This window comes from Bos mutus, chromosome 10 (genome assembly GCF_027580195.1).
Source record: "Bos mutus isolate GX-2022 chromosome 10, NWIPB_WYAK_1.1, whole genome shotgun sequence".
NCBI lineage: Eukaryota > Metazoa > Chordata > Mammalia > Artiodactyla > Bovidae > Bos > Bos mutus.
The window spans coordinates 14585862-14606462 of NC_091626.1; the positions used below are offsets into that span (position 1 = coordinate 14585862).

Genomic DNA, 20601 nt, shown 5'->3' on the forward strand with positions numbered 1-20601 from the left:
AACTAGCCCCTGTGCTGCAACTGCTGCAGCCCGTGCGCCTAGAGCCTGAGCTCCACAAAAGAAGCCACTGCAGTGGGAAGCCTGTGCTCTGCAGCTAGAGTCGCCCCCACTCTCCACAACTAGAGAAAACCCACGCCAACAACGAAGACAGCGCAGCCTTAAACAAGTAAATAAAATGGTGAGGCCACCACTGTCACCTGGTCCCCAGATTCCCTCTGCTCAGGCTGGGGAAGAAATGTAAGATGCTTACCAGGCACAGTACAGAGGAGACCACGGCCACGAAGCAACGCACAAGCAGCGACAGCATTCCACGCTCATGCCACCCCAGCCTGCGGTCGCGTCCCAGCCTGCAGTCCCCACAGCTGGCGCCGAAACCTGGAGCGGGGGTTCCAACAGACCCTAGGGGTCAATTAGAATGGTGACTTCCTCCAGTGGAGGCCTGGATTAGTGACCTCAGTAGTGGTCTCAGGTGGGGCTGAGTGGAGGACAGGTGAAGTCTGTAAGACCCTTTCTAATCCTATTCCCCACGAAGCGGCAAACCCACACCACCAGAAACTTACCTGCCAGTCCCAGGCCATGGTATACTGTGTTCCCCTGGGAGTAGATCCTGTGGTCAGGACAAAAGCAGTTGGACTTGGATGGTGCTGACTAGTTGCTTTGGGGTCACCATGGCGTAGTCTCTGGGTCGACTGATCCTGGCACGTTCAGTTATAATGTAGAAGGCTCAAGTTAGCCTCCTAGTTCACATGTCAGAGAGTGGATTTCCTGTCTCACTTGCTGGCTAAGTATCTATCCTTCCGCTTAGCCTGGCAGCAGGGGAGGAGGGTTGTAGGGCAGGTGGAAATGCCAGTGTCTCTGTCATCTTTTATAGGCCAGCTCCTGATTCTCATGGCCCATAAACTGGTTTCCTTGGTCGCTATTGCAGCCCTTTCCCCATAGGGGGCGTGCGGCCACCAGCACGCCCTCTTGTGGTTTCTACCAGATTTATCCAGATGCTGTGGGATACAGGCCAGTCACTGCTGTCCACCAGCGTGATCACCCCAGACCCACCTATCAGTGTGCCCAGCCTCTCAAGGCCAAGCCTCTCCTGTATTTCTTGGGAAACATTTTCAGGAAACTTCCCCAAGAGATCTCAGTCAAGAGGGATATGAATCTCCAAGGCTCCAATAATTTGATGTGATATCTTTTCCATTCTAAATATTCTTTCATATCCAATTTTATTCACTTTTTAAAAAAGTTTTCTTATCAAGCACACTCAAAACTGTGTAAGCCTCAGACCCCACAATCAGATGTGGGCCCACTGAGGTGATATCCATTAAGTCCTTGTATGGAGAATGGCCTGGGACAGGCTTTGGAGGAAACACAGAATCAATGTAGGGAAGAATTGAGGTGACTGGGGAGGTGGGGGCCCTTGTGCTTTGAGAGGCCAAGGCTGGAGCTGGCTTACTAAATTAAGATTGTGTAGAGTGTGACCTGCTGAGTGATGGGGGGCAGACACAAGCCACCCACACGGGGGTGGCTGGCAGCACCCTCAGCATCCAGCTCCCACTCTGGGGAAGTGAAACCCATGGGGTCCTTTTGATTGAAGGCAGTTGGGCTTCCCTGCCAATGCCTGCCAATGCAGGAGATGCAAGAGATGCGGGTTCAATCCCTGGGTAAGGAAGATCACCTGGAGGGTCCCTTGGAGAAGGAAATGGCTACCCACTCTAGTATTCTTGCCCGGAAAATCCCAGGGACAGAAGAGCCTGACAGGCTACAGTCCATGGGCCCGCAGAGTAGGACACGACTTAGCAACTAAACAAGTTTCAATACATCCCCACCAAGAATGTGAAATCACAAAATTCATTATTTCAGATCCCGGAAGCCAGGGGGCCCAACGAGCCAGAAGGGCCATCCTCATCCCAGGTCCTGAGCAGGAGCTATTGAGCAGGACAGCAGGCATCTGTTACTCCCAAGGCGGTGGGGGCAGATGTCACTAACTTCTCATGGGTGTAAAAGGTGGCTGGGAAAAGCAAAGCAGGAACTTGCGGCAGGTATCCTAAACTCCAGTCTTCACGTCTACCCTCTGGGTGTGAGGAGGGTTACCACACTGTAAAATGCCTCAGCAGCAACTCTGAAGAACAAAGCTGCTTTCCTTAAAAGCTGTTTTTCTCATCACAATACAGCCTACGATTGTGCGTCTCCTGTCCAGTCCAGATGTCTTGTGGGTTCTAGGAACGGGAGACCATAAAGCCTCTGGTGTCTGGGTGGTGAGGCAGAGACCCTCAAAGATCAAGGGCTGAGGCCTCCAGGGGTCATGTGACTTGCCCAAGGCTAAGTGCCAGCCCCCCACAAACCTGCCCCCCACCTCCCCCCAAAGGACACCCTCTCTGCTTCAGTTTCTAGAAGGCGCTAGCAACACAGCTTGGGGGCTCCATCTGCAGACACCCTCTGCTGGCCCCAACCCGGCGACCCCCAGCCTCCTCCAAAGAGAGCTGGGACCTAGAGGAAGCCCTTCTTGCTGGTGACCCCCAAACTCAGGATCCGGAGTGGCACAGACAGCCAGGGGGCAATGGCAGCACCTGCTTTCAGCCAGACAGGGCCGAGGAGGCCCTTGGGGTCAGCCCAGGGCTCCTGCCAGGCCCCAGACCGGCCACTCCCTTCCCTGCTCCAAGGACCCTCCTCCTCCTGCCTCCCAAATTCACACCCCAAGGAAGCAGCAGCAGCCAGTGGGGCTTGGCTCCACACTGCCTTTATTCACACTGCTCACCCCCGATGCTGCCAGCAGACAGGGACTCACTGGGGCTGGGGGGACCCCTACATGAGAGGAGGATTTGAGGCAGAGTCCCTGAGAGCACAGGAGAGGAGGGGAGGGCAGAGAAGGCGAGGCAGGCCCCCCTGAGCCCCTCGCACGAGTGCAGGCCAGCAATGCTGGGAAGCGAGGCTGCATGCCTGGCCCCGGTGCTGGGGTGGGGGGCATCTTGCCAGAATAAGGGCCCCTTTCCTGGGAGCAGGGCCACTCGTGGCAGGCGTGGATTCAGGCTGAGACACACTGACAGCCCCACGATGTCTGCCTCTAGTGAGTGCAAGTACCTGAGAACTATGCTTTCAGCGGCTGCTCGGAAACCTTGGTCAGGTGAACGAAGTGGGTGCCACGATCCCGAAGGCGGGACAGAGACCGAGTTCCCGGGAGAGAAGGTGGCTGGGAAGGACCACTGCCAGACCCTAAGATCAGGCCGGCAGTTGGGGGAGGGCCGGCTCTGGCTCCCACCCCAGCAGCCTGCAGTGGGGTGAGGATCTGGGGTGCAAGTACCCCTCCCAGGGTTGAAGAAGGCAGGGACAAGGAGGAACCATTCACCCCTCCCAAGTCTGCCCGAGAGGAGATGGCAACCAGCCCTCAGCCAACTTGGGACCCGTCAGCCCGTCTGCTGCAAATGCGGCCCAGGGAAGGGGGTGCACGGCAAATGAGCACACACAAGTTCACGGAACCCCTGCGACCTGGCCTCAGGGTCAGGTGGTCTGAGGAGTGAGCCAGGTGGTAGGTGACAGGCTAAGCTCCCTCCTGACCTCTGCCCCACCCAGGCCTCTCCCCTACGACTACCAGGAGACACCCAGGAGGAAGAGACAGCCCTGAGCAGTGAGTGAGAAGGCCCGACTCCAGCGTGCATGGGAGGCCGGGCCCAGCTCCTGGTCCGGACACACTGCCTCAGACTATATCCCATCATGAAAAAGAGCTAAACTGAATGGAAACTTAACCAAAACAATTCAGTCTCACAGTGATGCTCTCCGGGCGTGCGCACGTGCACGACACACACACACACACACACACACACACACCCCTATCCACAGGCACCAGGCATACTCTCACCCACGCTCTTAGCTGTGGGCTACACACATGTGGGTGCACACACACACACTCCGCACACTCAGACACCTTCGGCCGTCCATCCCCAGTGGGTGCACACACGCACACGCTCCACACACTCACCTTCGGCCGTCCATCCCCAGTGGGTGCACACACGCACACGCTCCGCACACTCAGACACCTTCGGCCGTCCATCTCCAGTGGGTGCACGCACATGCACACGCTCTGCACACTCACCTTCGGCCGTCCATCTCCTGTGGGTGCACACACGCACACACTCCCAACACTCACTCTCAACCATCCATCTCCCACCCACAGAGCACCAGGGGCCTGTGCCCAAGACTCAGTGTTGGCTGCTGACGTGGAGGGTGTAGAAGGCCCAGGGCTCGGGGACATAGATGACGCCCGGGTACTTCTTCCTGAGGACGGGGTCATTCCACAGCCAGGCGACCCAGAGCGCCACGAGCAGGAGGGTGAGGGCGAAGGAGTAGAAGAGGAAGAGGCCGTTGCTGTCGAGGAAGAGGCGCTTCCGCTTCTGGTGCAGGACGAGGGCCAGCATGGCAAAGGAGGTGAAGATGAAGAGGATGAAGATCTGGCCCTCGGTGACCAGGTACCTGAGGAGGCAGGCAGGCAGTGAGGGGTTGGGGGCGCCACGACAGCCCCTCCTGCCCAGCGTGCCCTCTACCCAAGCACCAGGCTGCCCTCCCAGCCGGTCAGAACAGCGTGTCGAGTGAGGGGCTCCACTGTGAGCCACGGCCAGTACACAGCATTCAGATTTGGCTTCTAGAATTACTATTTTTCAAAAGGTCGAGTTTGTTGCCAATATTTAAATAACAGATTACCTGCCCACGTGGAGTTCTGATTTCCCTGCTAACTTTAGGTTTGTATTCCCACATGACTATAACTGACGAGGAGAAAGCAGCTGCTCAGAGACAGCATGGTCCCGCAGCTTGCCACAGCCCCCACCACTCCCTACTGCCTCACTTGATGCCCACTTGATGAATTTCTATCACCAGCTTAGTTCCTAAAGGCATCTGAGTTTGCGGACGCAGTTTCAGTTTATGGGGTTGTCATGACTGTCTCCTTGAAGGCTGGGACACAGTCTCATTCCCCAGCGTTCCCTCCAGCTCTCATGGCAGTACCTAGCACATGGCCAGGAAGGCAGTAACGCTTGCTGGAGGGCTTCTCAGAGGTTATCTCATCCACTCCCCTGCCTCTGTGCTGACCCATCCCACTCAAGCAACTGCATAGCTCTGCAACTGAGTGGCTGGGTCACCTTGGGGAATTTACATGACATCTTGGAGCCTTTTTCTTACTCATAAAGGGGGCATAAATGGCCCTAGCTCTCGAGGTTACTGATGAGAACTGTGTACTTAGAAAGGCACATTGTTCAATGAATGGCCCCCTGTAGCTGTCACTGAACTGACACACCATGGGTAAGAACGGGCCGAGCTTCTCACTTCTCACCCTTTTCCCTCCAGCTGTGGTCATCACCCATTCCTTCTAATCCTGTCCTGGGTGGGCATATGGTTTCACCCTCATGGACCCCCACTGCTCGCCAGGGGCAGCCCCTGGAGGTGGGGGAGGCTTCCCCCCAGAGAAGGGCTAGGACACCCACCCTTTCTCAGACACCCACAATCCCCGGGGAGCCTGTCTCCAGAGCAGAAGTGATAGAGGAGAGGGAAGAGCCTGGCTGAGGCCTGGTCCTCTGGAATGGGAAGAGGAAACCAGGTGGGAAGCCCTGAGGCCATGGAATTCCCCTGTAAGTATCCTTGTCATCTCCATGATGCTTCTCTCTGGGTTCTCACCATGTCCCAAAAGGGAGACAGCCTGGTATCATCCTCATTTCACAGAGGGGGAAATTCAGCCCCCCCGCCCCTCCCACCCTACCAGGCTCTACAGGCTTCTGCTCTACAGCCCTCCCCAGGGCTTCCCCGATGGCTCAGCAGGTAAAGAATCCGCCTGCAACGCAGAAGACACAGGAGATGCTGGTTCGATCCCTGGGTTGGGAAAATCCCCTGGAGAAGGAAATGGCAACCCACCCCAGTATTCCTGCCTGGGAGAATCCTATGGAAAGAGGAGCCTGGTGGGCTGCAGTCCATGGCTCACAAAGAGTTGGAACGACTGAGCGACTAAGCACACACAGAAATTATGCCTCGACATGGATTCTACAGGCCCTGAGGTTACACTCTGAGTGTAGAGAAGCCATGCTCAGGCCCGCCTTAAAGGCACTGTCCCAGTCCTCACTGAAGAGGAGGAGCAGGGACCCCAACAGGGAGCCTCACAGGGCTCACACAGCAGCTCTGTGGTCGGAAGCACATTTTCACTGACTGGATCACTAAGGGGCCCCCTCCCTGCCACCCCAGGTCTGCCGTCCACTCACCAGTAGTACAGGCCACTGGGCACCACCAGGAGCAGGGCTGCCCCTGGCATTGAGCTCTCAGCTTTGGTGGGAGTAAAGCAGCCGCTGAAGTACATGAAGAGGATGAGGAAGAAGGGGATGTACCTGCAACAGGGAAGCCGGTGCTCAGCTGCTCGGCCGCCCGGCCCGCCCGCCCCACCGTCCTAGGACTGGCTGCCTGCGCCACCTGTGCGGTCTCACCTGTTTGGGTGAGGGCACTCCCAGCCTCTCCTGGGCAGGGGGTCTAGGAAGGAAGATGAGGCCTGCTCCCTGAGCACATGCAGATCCGAGCCATGGGCGGGGGTGGGGGCGGCCTCCTCCCACACTGTCCCATTCACCTCACTCACTCCCCATGTGTGCGCATGTCTCTCTCACTCTCTCTGCCCCACGCACTCACCCCAAGACCAGCAGCCCCCAGCCCCTCACTGCCCTGGGAAAGGGTACACCTAGCAGGGTTGAGGACGGAGAGGCCCGAGGTCCCAGTCTGGGGGAAAAAAAGGGGTGGGAGGTGGAACAGTACCTGCTGGGGGCCTTCCAGGAGCTCTGTGAAGCTCCTTCACTCACACTCAGCCCCCAGCCTCACCCCCTTCCACGCACAGCTCACCCAAGTACCACCCTCTCTCCTCTCCACACACACACGCTGCTCCCCACACGCCTGTGCCAGCTCGCACAACACCCCCTTTCTGTTCCCACCCCCTCATCTACTTCCCCACCTTCCCCTCACGCGGCCCCCACACCCTCGGAGTCCTGCTCTTTCATTTCTCCAGGCCCCTGTTCATCTTTCCTCCTCCCTTCCCCAACCTTTCATGGTAAGGGTCTCCTGGCACAGGCCAGGGAGAACTGGCAAGAGGCCTGTCTGTGCAAGGACACCCTGACTTTCTAGACCCCAAAAGAGAACCCGGAAATACAATGTAGGGCCCGTGTGACACGAGTGGGGCCACCCACGTCCAGGGTTGGCTCTGGCACTAGCTGTCAGCCCATGGGCAAAGCCCCTCCCACCGGCCCCAGCTCATCCTGGGATAAAGTGGGGTCTGGAACAGACGACTGCCCCAGCTCGGGCCGCACCTCCTGTGGCTGAGCCCACACTTGAGGTTTCCTCCACTGTGGGGTGAAGGGGTGGGAGGAAGGAGCTCCCAGGGGAGTTCCGAGGAGGAGGCGGCACTAAGAGCACCCCTACTCCCACCTCGCCCCCAGCCTGGTTCAGCCGGTCCTCCTCGGCTCCCTCCCTGCCTCTGGGTCCCCATCCTCATCCCCAGGGTGGGGGGAGTTGTTTACCAGCGCTGCAGCCTCGGCCCAGGGAGGACAGGCGCTCGCTGCCCTCTAGTGGCCGCCACGGACACTGCAGGCCGGTGGGCAAGGAAGGCGGCGAGGCGGGAGCCACAGCGCCCCTGCTGGGGAAGAGCACCCCATTCCAGCGGCTGGGCTGGACACGTCGAGACCCCGGGGCCCCTTGTTCAGCGTCACCATGGCCAGGGCCCCATCACTCACCACATGGAGTGGCCCAGGTACTCATCGTAGTAGTAGAGCAGCTCAAAGGAGTCGATCTGGGGGGCAGCAGAGGCCAGGCGTGGGGCAGAGAGGGTGGGGCTTCAGGAAGGGTGTCGGGCCCACGCAGCCCCCAGGCTACCCTCCCCGACTGCCCATGCCTCCCTCAACTGCCCCCAGTCCCTCCCTATGGGGAGGAGGGGATCTGGGTGGGGGCATCCTAGCTTGGGTTGGGGGGTGGGTAGGGAGGCGACCTGCTTTATCTGGGGCACCTGTGACAGGTCGGCAATGTCTTTGGCCTCTAGGACAGACCGTACAGTGGCGGTGGGGGCTCACCAGCGTCTCTGGTTTGAGATTCTTGATGATGGGGTTCTCACGGACCGACAGATGGTTCTGGTAGCCACTGAAGATCAGGCGGTGGTTCACTGAGTCACCCACCAGGTGGATGCTGGCCCCCATGATGAAGGTGATGATGCTAACGTAGATCAGGGAGCGTGGCAAGGTGCGGGGGCACCGCTCGATGAGCTGAGGTCAGAGGGAGGCCCCACAGCATGACCCCGACGCCATCACCACAGGAGACACCCTCTGCTTGCCCCCCTCACACCCAGAGTGGGATGGATGCCACCAGCCAGAAAGCCCCTCTCACACTGGGTTCCCTTTAGGGGAGTCAGTCCAGCCTCCATCATCTCACATGATCCCTGTGAACCCAGTAGGTGCTGAGGAAGAGCATCCCCTTCGGCCCAAGAGGAAACACACTCCCGGGGCCAGCTCATTGCCCAAGGTCAAACACACCCATATACAGTGCTGGAGATGACAGCCAGGCCTTCCACAGAGGCAAGCCAGGCCCTGACCTCCCACCACCCCTAGTTCTGCTTCCGGGTAACTGGGCTGGACTGTTGAGGCTGGGCTGCTCCCATTTCTGAGCAACTGAGCCACGCAAACAAACATGTGTGGCAGGTGTTTCTGAAACTAAGTTATTTAATTAAAGACCCCTTCAAATTCAGAGATTACACCTTCCCCACTTTGAAAGAAAGAAAACGAAGTCACTCAGCCGTGTCTGACTCTTTACAACCCCATGGACTGTAGCCTACCAGGCTCTTCCATCCATGGGATTTTCAACAAGAGTACTGGAGTGGGTTGCCATTTCCTTCTCCAGGAGATCTTCCCAACCCAGGGATTAAACCCAGGTCTCCCGCATTGTAGGCAGACACTTTACCGTCTGAGCCACCAGGGAAGTTCGGAAATGTCTCTCTAAAAACAAAAGGACGGGGATAGGAAATGGCAGTAGTTTTAAGAGACTTTACTTGGCAAAATGCAAAGCCAGCAGAGCAGAGAGCTCTCTAGGAGACATCTCTGTGTTCCCAGTGGTGTCTCAAAGTCAGGGCTCTCGGTCCGGAGGAGAGAGTTCACCCTCCATTGCTGCCCTTCCTGCCTCCAGCCCCCACCTGCCTGCCCAACTGGTCCCTGACCTCTCCCTGAGCAACCCAGCCACTCCTTCCACCTCAGCCTCCCCAAACATGGCTCCTCAAGCCCAGCCTTGTCTTCAGATACTCCCGCCTGAAGGTCTCTCCCAGTTCACCCCCAGGCACACCAGGTGGAGGCCCAAATCACACGCCCCTCCCTGGGGAAGCCTGCTCCGTCCCTCCCAGGCAGAGGCAGCCCTGCCTCCCCTGGGGCCCTCTGTCATAGCCTGGCCCCGGAGTCAGGCAGGGGACAGCCTGATTCAGGCCACTCCCAGGGCTGGGCGGCAGGGCAGAGAAAGGAACAAGGGCAGGGAGGGAGAGGAGGGAGCCTGGGATAGTACCTGGAGCAGGAGGAAGGGCGTGATGATGTTGTAGGCCATGTGGAAGTAGTCCCCCACGCTGGGCTTGTTGAGCGGAAACCACTCGAGAGGGAACACCAGCTGGGGAGCAAGTGGAGAATGCAGTTTACAAGGCCTGACCCACACGGCCTCAGAACTGCCTCTGCACACGCTGCGCTCTGTCTGTGATCTCCTGGAGTCCTCCTGGCAGCACTGGGGTGAAGGTGTTTCCAGACAAACTGAGTCCCAGAGAAGGTAGACGTGTCTCCAGTCACAAAGCAGGTGCGAACCCAGAGTCTGATCCTGTGTCACTCTCCTGTGGATACCAAATAAAGGTCCCGGGTACCCACCAGCCTGGGAGTTAGAAGATCCTTTGGGACTCAAGCATGCCAAAAACTTTCTGCGTAACCCCAGGGCAAGTTCTTCCCTTCTTCCTGCCTCAGTCTCTCCATCTGTAACACGAAATGTGGCCCAGATGGTCTACGTGGACCCTAGTGATCTGGCTCATTAGAATGATGACAAGAAATCCTGACCACCCACCCAGGTGTGAAAAACACTCTGTCCACTGAGCAGATGGACCACTTCCAAATCAGGTCGGAACTATACCTTCTGAAACAAAGGAGAAAATAAGTGAGTTCTAAAAGCAGCTTCAGTTCTTCCTTTCCTACCTTCTCTGAGACAGGCCAGGGCCATTCCTCTGTCTGGAATTCCCTTGTTCTTCCTACTGGTCTACCCCAGTGAGTCCCAGCCTTGTCAGGGTTAGTGTGACAACACCTATACAAGATCACAACACTTCCAATCCCTGCCCTGCCAAACTGTACTTCTAGAATCTACTGATGGAGAACACCTGTAACGGTCATAAATTTCAATCAAAAATTGAAATGCTTATCTCTTTTAATTAAAAAATGTTGTGCTGGATAAAACCAACCTGCAGAAATAAATCTCCCAGGAGACAGGAATCTCAATCTCTTTCTTGCTGTGTGGGCATCTCTATAGCTTTATCTACAGCAAGATATACAGCTGGCTGAAACACTCGGTGATAGCAAAGAATCAGAAATAGGCCAACTATTCAACCAAACAGGACTACTTGAATACACTACAGCACATCTGTATCACAGAAGGTTAAGCAACCACAAACAGAAATGACACCTCATATGTGCTGACATGGAGAGACATCCATAAAACAGTCTAAAGTAAAACAAGCAAATTGCAGACTAAGGTATAAAGTAAAATCTCATTTTGGTTAAAGGGGAAAAAAAAAAGATGCACACATGTGTTGCATGAGCAGAGAAAGGAGTAAAAGGCTCTGCCCCAAACAGTCAGAAGTGGGACCGCAAAGGGAGAGTCTCATACTTCTTTGTATTACTGGGTATGAACTCACTTGTTATATAACCATGACATACTACTTTTATAACTTGTAAAAGGTTTTATTTTGTAGTTACTAAAAATTTGAGACTATCATGTATACATCTGCAAAGCTCATGTATACACTGGACCTTTTCAGATGTATGCTCCTACTGAGCCCACTTAGGGTTACAGTAGCCACAGCGACTCTGAGCAGGATGGCGGGAGGTGATTTGCCCCACCGGGGAGCCCTATTAGGCCAGATGAGGCTGAGTCCTAGTGAGTGAGGAGAGCCACGAGCCACCCTGGCCTCATCTCCCCTCTCCCTGGAACACCAGTTTGATGGGCAGCCCCTTTGTCCCCTGGAAAGTGGAACCTTCGTGCTGCAAGGGGGCTCAGGTCACCTGGTCCAACCAGTCTTCTTACAGATGAGAGAACCAAAGCCCAACGACACTGACTTGCCCCAAATCACCTACAACCCTGACTGGGAGCCCTGACTCCTGGGTCAGTCCCTTTTCTTTCACCTACATTTAAAAAACATGTAAACCTTACCAAAAGCCTGCAGAAAGGAGACTCAACATCCACCATACCTCCTCCCTGAAACCACTGCCAGAAGCTTTCCTTCATCCCCTTGAAGTCTTGGATCCCATGTATATAAGATCATTAGGGCCGTTACTGACTGGCAGGCAGTTCATATGCATGCCACCCAGGCATCTGTTTTCTCCTTAAACATTCCAGGATGCTCTATAGTACCCACGATTCCTGTTCACTGCCCAGGCAGCTCAAGTCATATATGACATGCACAGTCAGCCCATACTCTTCACCTCCAGAGAACACAATTCTATCCCAAGGCCGTGGGGAAGGCTGGTGGGATCCTTTCCCATACTCCACTGTCTGAATTGGTGCTTTGGTTAAACCTGAATGTGAGATATTGGGGCAAGTGGTGGGGGGCACAGTATGACTGTTCAGATCCCCTACTCCCTGGCAGCGGGCACACTGGTTACAGCCATAGAACTAAGGGACCGCATTCTCACGGTGTACCAGTCGGGGCAAGGACTTGTCTGAGGTCACTCTGATCATTCAGATCACACTGTCTCCACACTGCCGGTCGGGGGTTCCATCCACAGCTTCACGCTCACCATGGCTATGGGGCGGCCAAAGTCCAGAACCCAGTTCTGCAGCGTGAAGTAGAACCAGAGGTCAAGGTGGAAGGGGGCCGTGCCAGCAGCCTCGTCAGCCTTGACGGAGCTGTGCCTGGGAAAGAAGTAAACGAAAGCAGTCAGCCCTTCTCTACTCCATGGGAAGACTCCCCACCAGGACAAGCCACAGGAATTTGTGGGTAGGAGGAAACACACATGATTAAGTTCTAGGAAAAGGTTTTGCTCGAAGTTCTGGGGCCTGGGGGAAGGGATCCAGAGATGGACTCCGTCTGCCCTGACAGTTGCTTCTCTAGGATTCAAGAAGGAAAATACTCAACAGATACAATCACGTTGGGCTCTCTCACCTATAGACTGACGGGGAGATCGGATGGGGCAGAGGTTGCAAATGTGGCTGAAAGGCATGAAACATGGTGATGGATGATGATGGCTCGTACTCTTGCCTGGAAAATCCCATGGACGGAGGAGCCTGGTAGGCTGCAGTCCATGGGGTCACTAAGAGTCGGACACAACTGAGCGACTTCCCTTTCACTTTTCACTTTCATGCACTGGAGGAGGAAATGGCAACCCACTCCAGTGTTCTTGCCTGGAGAATCCCAGGGACAGCGAGGCCTGGTGGGCTGCCATCTATGGGGTCGCACAGGGTCAGACACAACTGAAATGACTTAGCAGCAGGCTTTACTGAACACTTTCTACATTCCAGGCACTCCTCCGGCTGTTTACATGTACCATCTCATTTAACTCTCTTAATGCTCACAGAAACCCTCTGAGGTTACACTATTAACCTCATTTTACAAGTGGAAAAACTGAGCCCAAGACGTTAAGTGCTGTTGTGCTGTGCTTAGTCACTCAGTTGTGTCTGACTCTGTGTGACCCCATGGACTGTAGCCCGTCAGGCTGCTCTGTCCGTGGGGATTCTCCAGGCAAGAATACGGGAGTGGGCTGCCTCAAATGATTACATTTCAGAGCTTCTGTTGTTAACCTCTAGTCTTAGAGTCACAGGTCTCCCTGGTGGCTCGGTGGTAAAGAATCTGCCTGCCAATACAGGAGACGAGATGTGACTTTGATCCCTTGGGGAGGAAGATCCCCTGCAGAAGGACATGGCAACCCACTCCAGTGTTCTTGCCTGGGAAATCCCACAGAGGAGACTGGTAGACCACAGGCCATGGGGTGATAAAAGAGTTGCCACTTAGTGACTAAACATTGTATTCACAGTGATTTGTTCACAGGATGGGCGTGTGACCTGAGATGGACCAATAGGAGCCCCTTAGTGAGATGTGATCTACAGCTGGTAGACTGAGATGAACAGGGGGCCTCCCTTTCCCTTGGTTTCTGAACCACGAGGAAGTAGGAATGGGGCTGCTGGTGTCCTTCCTGTCACCAATGCACAGTAAAACCTAAGGAGGAACCCAGCAGGAATAAGGAGGAAGCCAGCAGGAATAAGGTGATGTGGGGGACGTGGCAAGAAGCAGAGCACCATCTTTGGATGCCCATCCCTTCTGCAAAGCAGTCAGCCACCTGCTCTTCACAGGTGAGCTGAAGTTCAAGGGCAGGAAACATGCCACCTTCTCCAAGAAGGCCTCCCTGATGAAGCTTTCCCCAAAACCCACTACAGAGAGTACTTCACCTCTAACGCCCACCCAGGCCATGACATCACAGAGATGAGTTTTGCTCTTACTGAGACCCTCAAGAAGAAGGGTGATTTTAAGATTCCTGCAACTCACCAATCTCCCCATCAGAGTACAAATCCTCTTTACAGATCCCTGCCACTACTCGCATACCTCCACTGACAAGCAGTCCCCTCCTCCTAAGATGACTCAGGTGTGAGTTATATTGCCTCGTTAGTGCCCAGACCAGAAGCTGTGTGACAAGTGCCTGTATTCTCCAGAGTTTTCAGCTCAGTACCTGATTTATGCTCAGTGACTACTGGCTGATATAAAACAATCCCAGTTACCAGTCAATTATAGAACTACCAAGGGCTTCCCAGGTAGCACTAGTGGTAAAGGAACCCCTGCAAATGCAGGACACTCAGGAGACCTGGTTCAATCCCTGGGTCAGGAAGATCCCCTGGAGAAGGAAATGGCAGCCCACTCCAGTATTCTGGAGAATCCCATGGACAGAAGAGCCTGGTGGACTATACAGTCCATGAGGTTGCAGAGAGTCAGACACGACTGAAGTGACTTAGCAGGCACCTGCCCGTCCATTTCAGAGGCTAATCAAACATTAGCTTAGAGGCGCCATGAAGGTTTCCCTCTGTCAGCTCTGCCATTGCTTCGGTAATTTTCAGGGATCCTTTTCAGCCAATTCCAAGAATGGTCCGCACTGGGTTGCTAGAGCAACTCAGAGCCAGGAAGGCAAGCTGTTGGGGATCTCATTATCCTCTGGTGGCGGAATGGATGGGTGGAGTGGGTTTTCCAGGTCAGCCAAGTCTTCCTGTCCACCCCCTCTGCTCAGTGCCCACTTACTGTGTGCCATGCCAGGAGTGTCCCCAGCACCATCTCACCGAAGCCCCACAGCAATACCAGGAGACTGTTACCCTCCCATTTTACAAACGAGGAAACTGAGGCTTAACCAAGGTTTGGTTCAGTTCAGTTCAGTCGCTCAGTCGTGTCCGATACCTGCCCTAATAAGAAGCTGCATCAACTATTCTTTCTGTCAGACTATTTCCCATTCCCCTCTCCTTCTGGTGAAAGATGATGTTCCCTGAGACAGAGGGAAGGCCAAAAACCCAGGTCAGCCCAGTGGGACTTTTCTAACTACAGTTGAAAACAGAACTCTCCTTTCTGTGCTGTGGTGCTAAAGATGAGAGCCCGAGGGCCCGGGGCTGCCTGTGGCCAAGGTACCAGCCTCAAGGGACAGTCAGATAAGAATGAAGCAGCCCTGCAGAGAAGAGCAGGAGAAAAGAGGAGAAAAAGGCCGAGAAGGTTCACATTCCCAGTTCCGGGCATCCCCAAGGCAACAGTTTGGCCACAAGAGCCAAGACATTCGCTTTTGCTAAGGGTGTTGCAGTTCACATTGGCTTTCTGTCACTCCGCAACCCAGGAGTCCTGACGTGCACAGAATTCAAACCAGGGTCTATATGGATTCGAGACCTGTGCTCTAAGTTGCTTGCTATTCTGCTGCTGATTACTATCAGCTATAGAATATATCAGGAGATCAAGATACAGAAGGACCGGTGTGGCCTGGAGCAGCATGCAAAGCCTGCAGGAAGGAATGGAGCCTGGAAACATGGATGGGTGGATTCCTGTTGGCAGAAAAGCAGAAAGAGCACAGCATCAGAGGCCTGGAGGTGGGAGTGAGACAGGCGCTGCAGGGAGCTGCGATGCCTGGCTTTCCAGTGGAAGGAAGAGAAGGAGGGGCTGCTGGGCCTTCAGACCGGGCAGAAACTCAGAGACGACTAACCGTGAGGACAGTCTGGATGAGTACGAAATGAGTGACTGGTACAGAAGTCCCACTATGCCCTTCCCCATCATGACCATCAAGGCAAGGCCTCGAAAAGCAGGCAGGGACAACCTCCAGGCCTGAAGAGCTTAGAAGAGGAAGAAGGAAATAGTCTTCACTGTTGGGACTTCCCTGGTGGTCCAGTGGCTAAGCCTCTGCGCTCCCAATGCCAGGGGCCCAGGTTCGATCCCTGGTCAGAGAACGAGATCCCACATGCCACAACTAAAGAGCCCACAGGCCATGATGAAGATCAGTGTGCCTCAATGAAGACCTGGTGCAGCCAAATAAATAAAGAGATAAACATTAAAAAAAAGGTCCTCAGTGTCTGTTCTGGAAACCTTCAGAGCAGGATGTTCGGTAGAGAAAATAAAAGGTGTTTTGCAAGCCTGGGAAGCACTTAGTGTGAGTCTCTGGAAGCTGTGGATACCAAGCACGTACTCAGGACTCAATGACTCTTTCCTCCATCACCTCAGGAGGCACCTCAGTCAACAGGGATCCCTGCCAGGAGTCCAGCCTGGCTGAGCAGAAAGAAAAAGGGCAGGTGCAAGGCTCACACCCAACTTGGGAATCAAGACTGGTGAGCACCTGTTTTCTTCTGCTGGGACTCTGAGCACAGGAGGCAGATCACGGAGAGGGAAGGCATCCTCTCCCCCAGCCCTGTCCTGGGGATGAGCATCCTCATGCTAACCCAAGTACCTGACTCCTCAGACACGGAGCCCCCAGACTGCCAGCTCTAGGCCCCAGTCATCAGAAACTCCTGCTGAGAATGACGGAAGCACGGGGGCAGGTAACCCAAGACACGGAGGGCCTTTTCTCTCCTCCACAGCTTTACAAGCCTACCATCTGGGAAAACGGATACCACGACAGTTGGAAAGCACATACCATACAGCGCATAACATACAAATGAAATATTCAAAGCAGTCACTAGTATCTGCAGGACTGCCTGGCAGAAAAGGAAGGTGTCCCAGCTACCGTGGAGTCAAGCAGGGACCTATGAATGGGGACTATAGAGGGACGGATTTGGGTTCTATATGCACAATGGTGAAATACCTGACATGGTGAGAATTTTAAACAAAAAATGAGAAAACAAAAGCAAAAAAAAAAAAAAAAAAAGAGGCAAAAAGGAAAGGCAATTTGAAACTCCAGGAAAAACAAAAGCAGTATAAGAAAGCAAATGTAATTTTTAAACTTACTGGACTCTGTAGGGAACAATATTTACATGGCTTAACAAATAAAAACATTGTATACTGATTTTCAATGTTTAGAATCAATTCACAAACAAAACATGGAAGGAAATTATGGTTAAAAAACAGCAGGTAAATTCTATCAACCTTGACAACTTGGAAGTAAAACTATAGACGACAGGAGCTAGAGAAAGAGTAAAGAAAGCTAAAAGGGCTAAAGCAGGAGGGCAGGAGACTAACAGCATCCTTTCAAGGAGGAATCAAGAGATACTGCCCTTATTTTAAATTAACTATGCTTCAATGAATAAATAAACTTTATTTAAAAGATACTGCTTTATAGTTGACCAAAACAGAAATAATGGTATTACATATTTCCTAAGGCTACAGAGGTAACAAAGAGCAAAACTAAAAATGGTCATAAAAAGAACTATCTTGTGAAGATGGAAGAGGTATGAGTAAACCAAATCATAACAGGATAATTAGTAGGTCAACATTAGCTTCAGAGGCTAAAAATTGATAAACCAAGAAATAGCAGTTGAGCGTAGCTTTTGTATGTGGACTCTGGAGCCTGCCTGGGTTCATATCCCAGCTCTATCACTAACCAAATCATGAGCAAGTTACCTCCTGGGCCTCAGTGTTCTCATCTGTAAAATGGGGGATAATAGTATATCCTACTTCAAGAGTTGTGGTTGGGAAAAAAAAAAGTTGTCGAATTAAATTATGCAAAAACCTTTTTCAATGCAAAAACTTAAGAGTAGGGCCTAGTCCACAGAAAGTGGTATGTATGTAGTATTTGTTACTATTATTTAGAAATATGAATTTAATTCTGATAGAAACAGCTAAAAGAAGCTAAGATGGTTGTCTCTGGTACTAGGGAGAGGTGGAAAAAGAACCACTGCTTTTTACTCTAAGCCTGTCTGTGCAATTTTATTTAATCATGGGCACGTACTACTTTGCTTATAATACAAGAAATTGTTACCAGAGCACATGAAAACTGGAATAGGGAGTGAGCACTTTGTCACTAGAGGTGTGTAAGCAAAGCACGGATGGAGCAGAGGAAATCCAAGCATCCTAGGAGTTGGACAGGGTGATTCTGCCTACTGTTGTGCAGCAATGAGACTGAGAACAGGGGGGCAATAAGTGGGGAGGTGGGCAGAGACAGCCTGGAAGAGAGCCAGCCCCGTATGCAATCCCCAGGAGCATCCTGGTTGGTGGGGAGCCCATGCAGGAGTAGAGAGGGACATCACCCCTGAGCTGCCAGTGGAGCAATAAGAACAGAAACCAGAAGCCCTAGGTTTAAGCCCTGGTTCTTGCCAGCAAATGACGTAACCTCTCTAGGTCTCGGTTTCCACATAACAAAATATGAAAAGCCTGACGGAGACACTGCATGTGGAAACGCTGCGCAAGTAAAGTGTCGACCATATCCGATGTTAACAGACGGTTCTAACTGGACTGCCACAGTTCAAGGCGAAGACTCCCAGCTTGTAGGGGATCCAGAACACAGATGTGCTTCAGCAGCAGGAGGAAGAGCTACTCCCAGCCGAGTCTCAGATTTCCACCCTTATCCCAAGTCATACCACAAACTTCCTAATACTGACTCCGAGCACACTCGTGCTCGAAAGTCTTCCATGGCTCCCCTGTGCCCTACAGAACAAAAGCTGCACCCTTAACCTGCCATTTAGGACAGGAACCAGCGTCAGTGAGACACGTAGGACTCAACACTTAAGGAGGCACAGGTGGGCCATAGAGGATTTTTGAGCACTAGTGTCCCAAGAGTGAGCTTCTCCTTGAATTTGGCACCCTATGCTCTCACTCTGGTCCCAGTTCTGCTGCCATTAAAGGCCCTTTACAGTCTATATTCCTCTTGCCACTGTACACACAGCAAGTGCCAGCACAACTGCACTGCTTGCCTTTCCCAAGCGTTCCCGGAGCTGAAATAGCCATCATTCCCCTGTCACCTACTGCGTACTTTGACATGCAGCTTAAGCGCCACTTCCTCCAGGAAGCCCTCCAAGTCGATCTCTCAACTCCAGGCGTCTGTTCCTCCTAGGTCCTACTGGACTGTGTGGCCCTCCGGGCTTCACTTTACCCACCCCTCGCACAGCGCTGGGGCACACCAGAGATGCTTAATGAATGCCTGCTCTATGCAATAAATGTCTGTGGCCTGTAAAACGGGATGAACATAGTGAAGTGGAAGATTAAAAGGTGGCTTCTGTACCTTTTCCTCCGCCCCAAGCGCCTGGCCTCAACTTTCAATACATAAACCAGTAACTTCCCCTTGCTGGGAGAAGGGAACAGCAACCGTGTCGGTAAAGCCCTTCCTCGTTCTTTCTCTGGAGGGGAGTTTCCACACTTCGCTCTCTCTTCCATTAGCATTCCCAACATCCTGGGTTCCTCGGAGCAAGGAGTGAGCCTCCCGTTAACACCAGAATCCAAATTCTAGTCCTGGTTAGAAGGACTCCGAGAACTTGGGTTGGTGCCCGGGACTTGCAGGCGCTTTGGGGGCCCTAGTGTGTAGCAGCGTCCTCTGGGCTCGCCGCCACCGCCCCCATTCCGAGTTTCTTGGATCCCAGATGAGCCATCGTCCCGGAGCCAGCCGGGCCATGGGGGCCGCTGATCGCCGTGGCTGAGACTCCCTGGGTCCCGGGGCTCCCCTAGGAAGCCGCGGAGGCGTGGCTAGGCGAGTGGGCGAGGGAACAGCTGCAGGCGTAGCGCGGGGAAGACCCACTCGGGGTCCGCGGCCCGGACTCCCCGCCCGCCCGCCCGCCCGATCACGTGGCGGGGCCGCGGTTCCGCTCCGCCCGCTGGCGCGCGCCCACCTGGCCTGCAGGAAGGAGGCGCCCGGCTGCGCGCCGGGGCCGCCCGCCGCTCCCGGGTGCCGCCTCCGTGCCGCCGCCTCCATGGCTAACCTTCCGGCCAGGCCCTTCGCCCCGCTGCCGGTAACTGCAAACAGGTTCCGCTGGCCGAAGGCTGCGAAAGCGAACATCCAGCGCGCGGGCGGGCTGGGGCGTGCAAGAGGGAGAGCGCCGGCCCCGAGGGTGGAGCCGGCGGGGGCCGGGACCAGGAGACGCGCCGAGGAGCAAGGGAGGCGGGGCGAGCTCCGGGCGGGGAAGGAGGGGCCCACGGCCGGGGCCCGGCGGGGAGTAGGGGCGGAGGGAGGGGCGCACGGCGCGGGGCCTACTCGGGCAGGGATCTGCTGGGATCCCGAGTGTGGCCGGGGGCAGGAATCTGCCTAGGCTACCCGAAACCTGTATATTAGTCAAGGGTGGGCTAGGGACGTGGGGAAAGGCCAGTTCGACCTAAATACTCCCTTGGGAAGGAGTCGAGACTGGATTTCCCTTGTCCTTGCGGACCTGAAGGCTTTGGGGGAGGGGCTCATGTCCCTTCCGGCTATGCTAGCCACCTTCCTCTGATGGAAGCTGCTGCTGCTGCTAAGTCGCTTCAGTCGTGTCCGACTCTGTGCGACCCCATAGACGGCAGCCCACCAGGCTCCCCCGTCCCTGGGATTCTCCAGGCAAGAACACTGGAGTAGCTAGCACTCCTTAAAATGTTAGCTCTGTGGCCTTTGACGCTGGGAATTAAAAATCAGTGGGATAAGGGTAGGACGCATGAAAGAGCGAATTCTTTTCAAGTTGGGGTGGATGCAGATTCCCAATCTGGCTTTGTCACTCTCTTGGACTCTGTGGCTTCATAAAAGTTACTTCCCTTCTCTTCCATTCAAACATGTACTAACTCCTGAGCAGTTCCTCATCTTCAAGACTGGATGACCAATACCGCAGGAAGGCTTAACAGGGGATGAAAGGGAGCAGGACTCTTATGGTCCTTCCCCGCCCCCCACACATCTTCTGCCTGCCTTTGACCTGTGGAAAACTGTAGTCTAAAATTAATCACAGAAGTGAGAAATGCTGCAACAAAGGAAAACAGTCAAAAGAGACCAGATAATG

At 54.1% G+C, this 20601-nt stretch overlaps 1 protein-coding gene across 2 annotated transcripts; it reads right to left on the reverse strand.

The window, feature by feature from the left end:
- Positions 1–1200: 1200 nt before the first annotated feature.
- Positions 1201–19725, reverse strand: CLN6 (CLN6 transmembrane ER protein). 2 transcript variants are annotated; one of them, XM_005893300.2, is made up of 7 exons: positions 19477–19725; positions 12015–12129; positions 9535–9633; positions 8067–8255; positions 7734–7789; positions 6228–6350; positions 1201–4458 (listed from the first exon to the last, which is right to left on the reverse strand). In XM_005893300.2, exons 1-7 carry the CDS (start codon positions 19641–19643, stop codon positions 4188–4190), a joined length of 1020 nt encoding a protein of 339 aa, XP_005893362.2. In that variant the 5' UTR covers positions 19644–19725; the 3' UTR covers positions 1201–4187. The 2 variants fall into 2 exon arrangements, with proteins under 2 accessions (XP_005893362.2, XP_070233443.1); XM_070377342.1 differs by lacking the exon at positions 19477–19725 and adding an exon at positions 18876–19373.
- Positions 19726–20601: the final 876 nt, after the last annotated feature.

Coding starts and splice junctions, on each gene's coding strand:
- CLN6 (XM_005893300.2), bottom strand. CDS start 19,643: ATGTTCGCTTTCGCAGCCTTCGGCCAGCGGAACCTGTTTGCAGTTACC. Junction 12,130..19,476: donor GCCTCCTTCCTGCAGGCCAG/GTGGGCGCGCGC, acceptor CTTCTTTCCCAG/GCACAGCTCCGTCAAGGCTG. Junction 7,790..8,066: donor ATCTCAAACCAGAGACGCTG/GTGAGCCCCCAC, acceptor GCTGCCCCCCAG/ATCGACTCCTTTGAGCTGCT.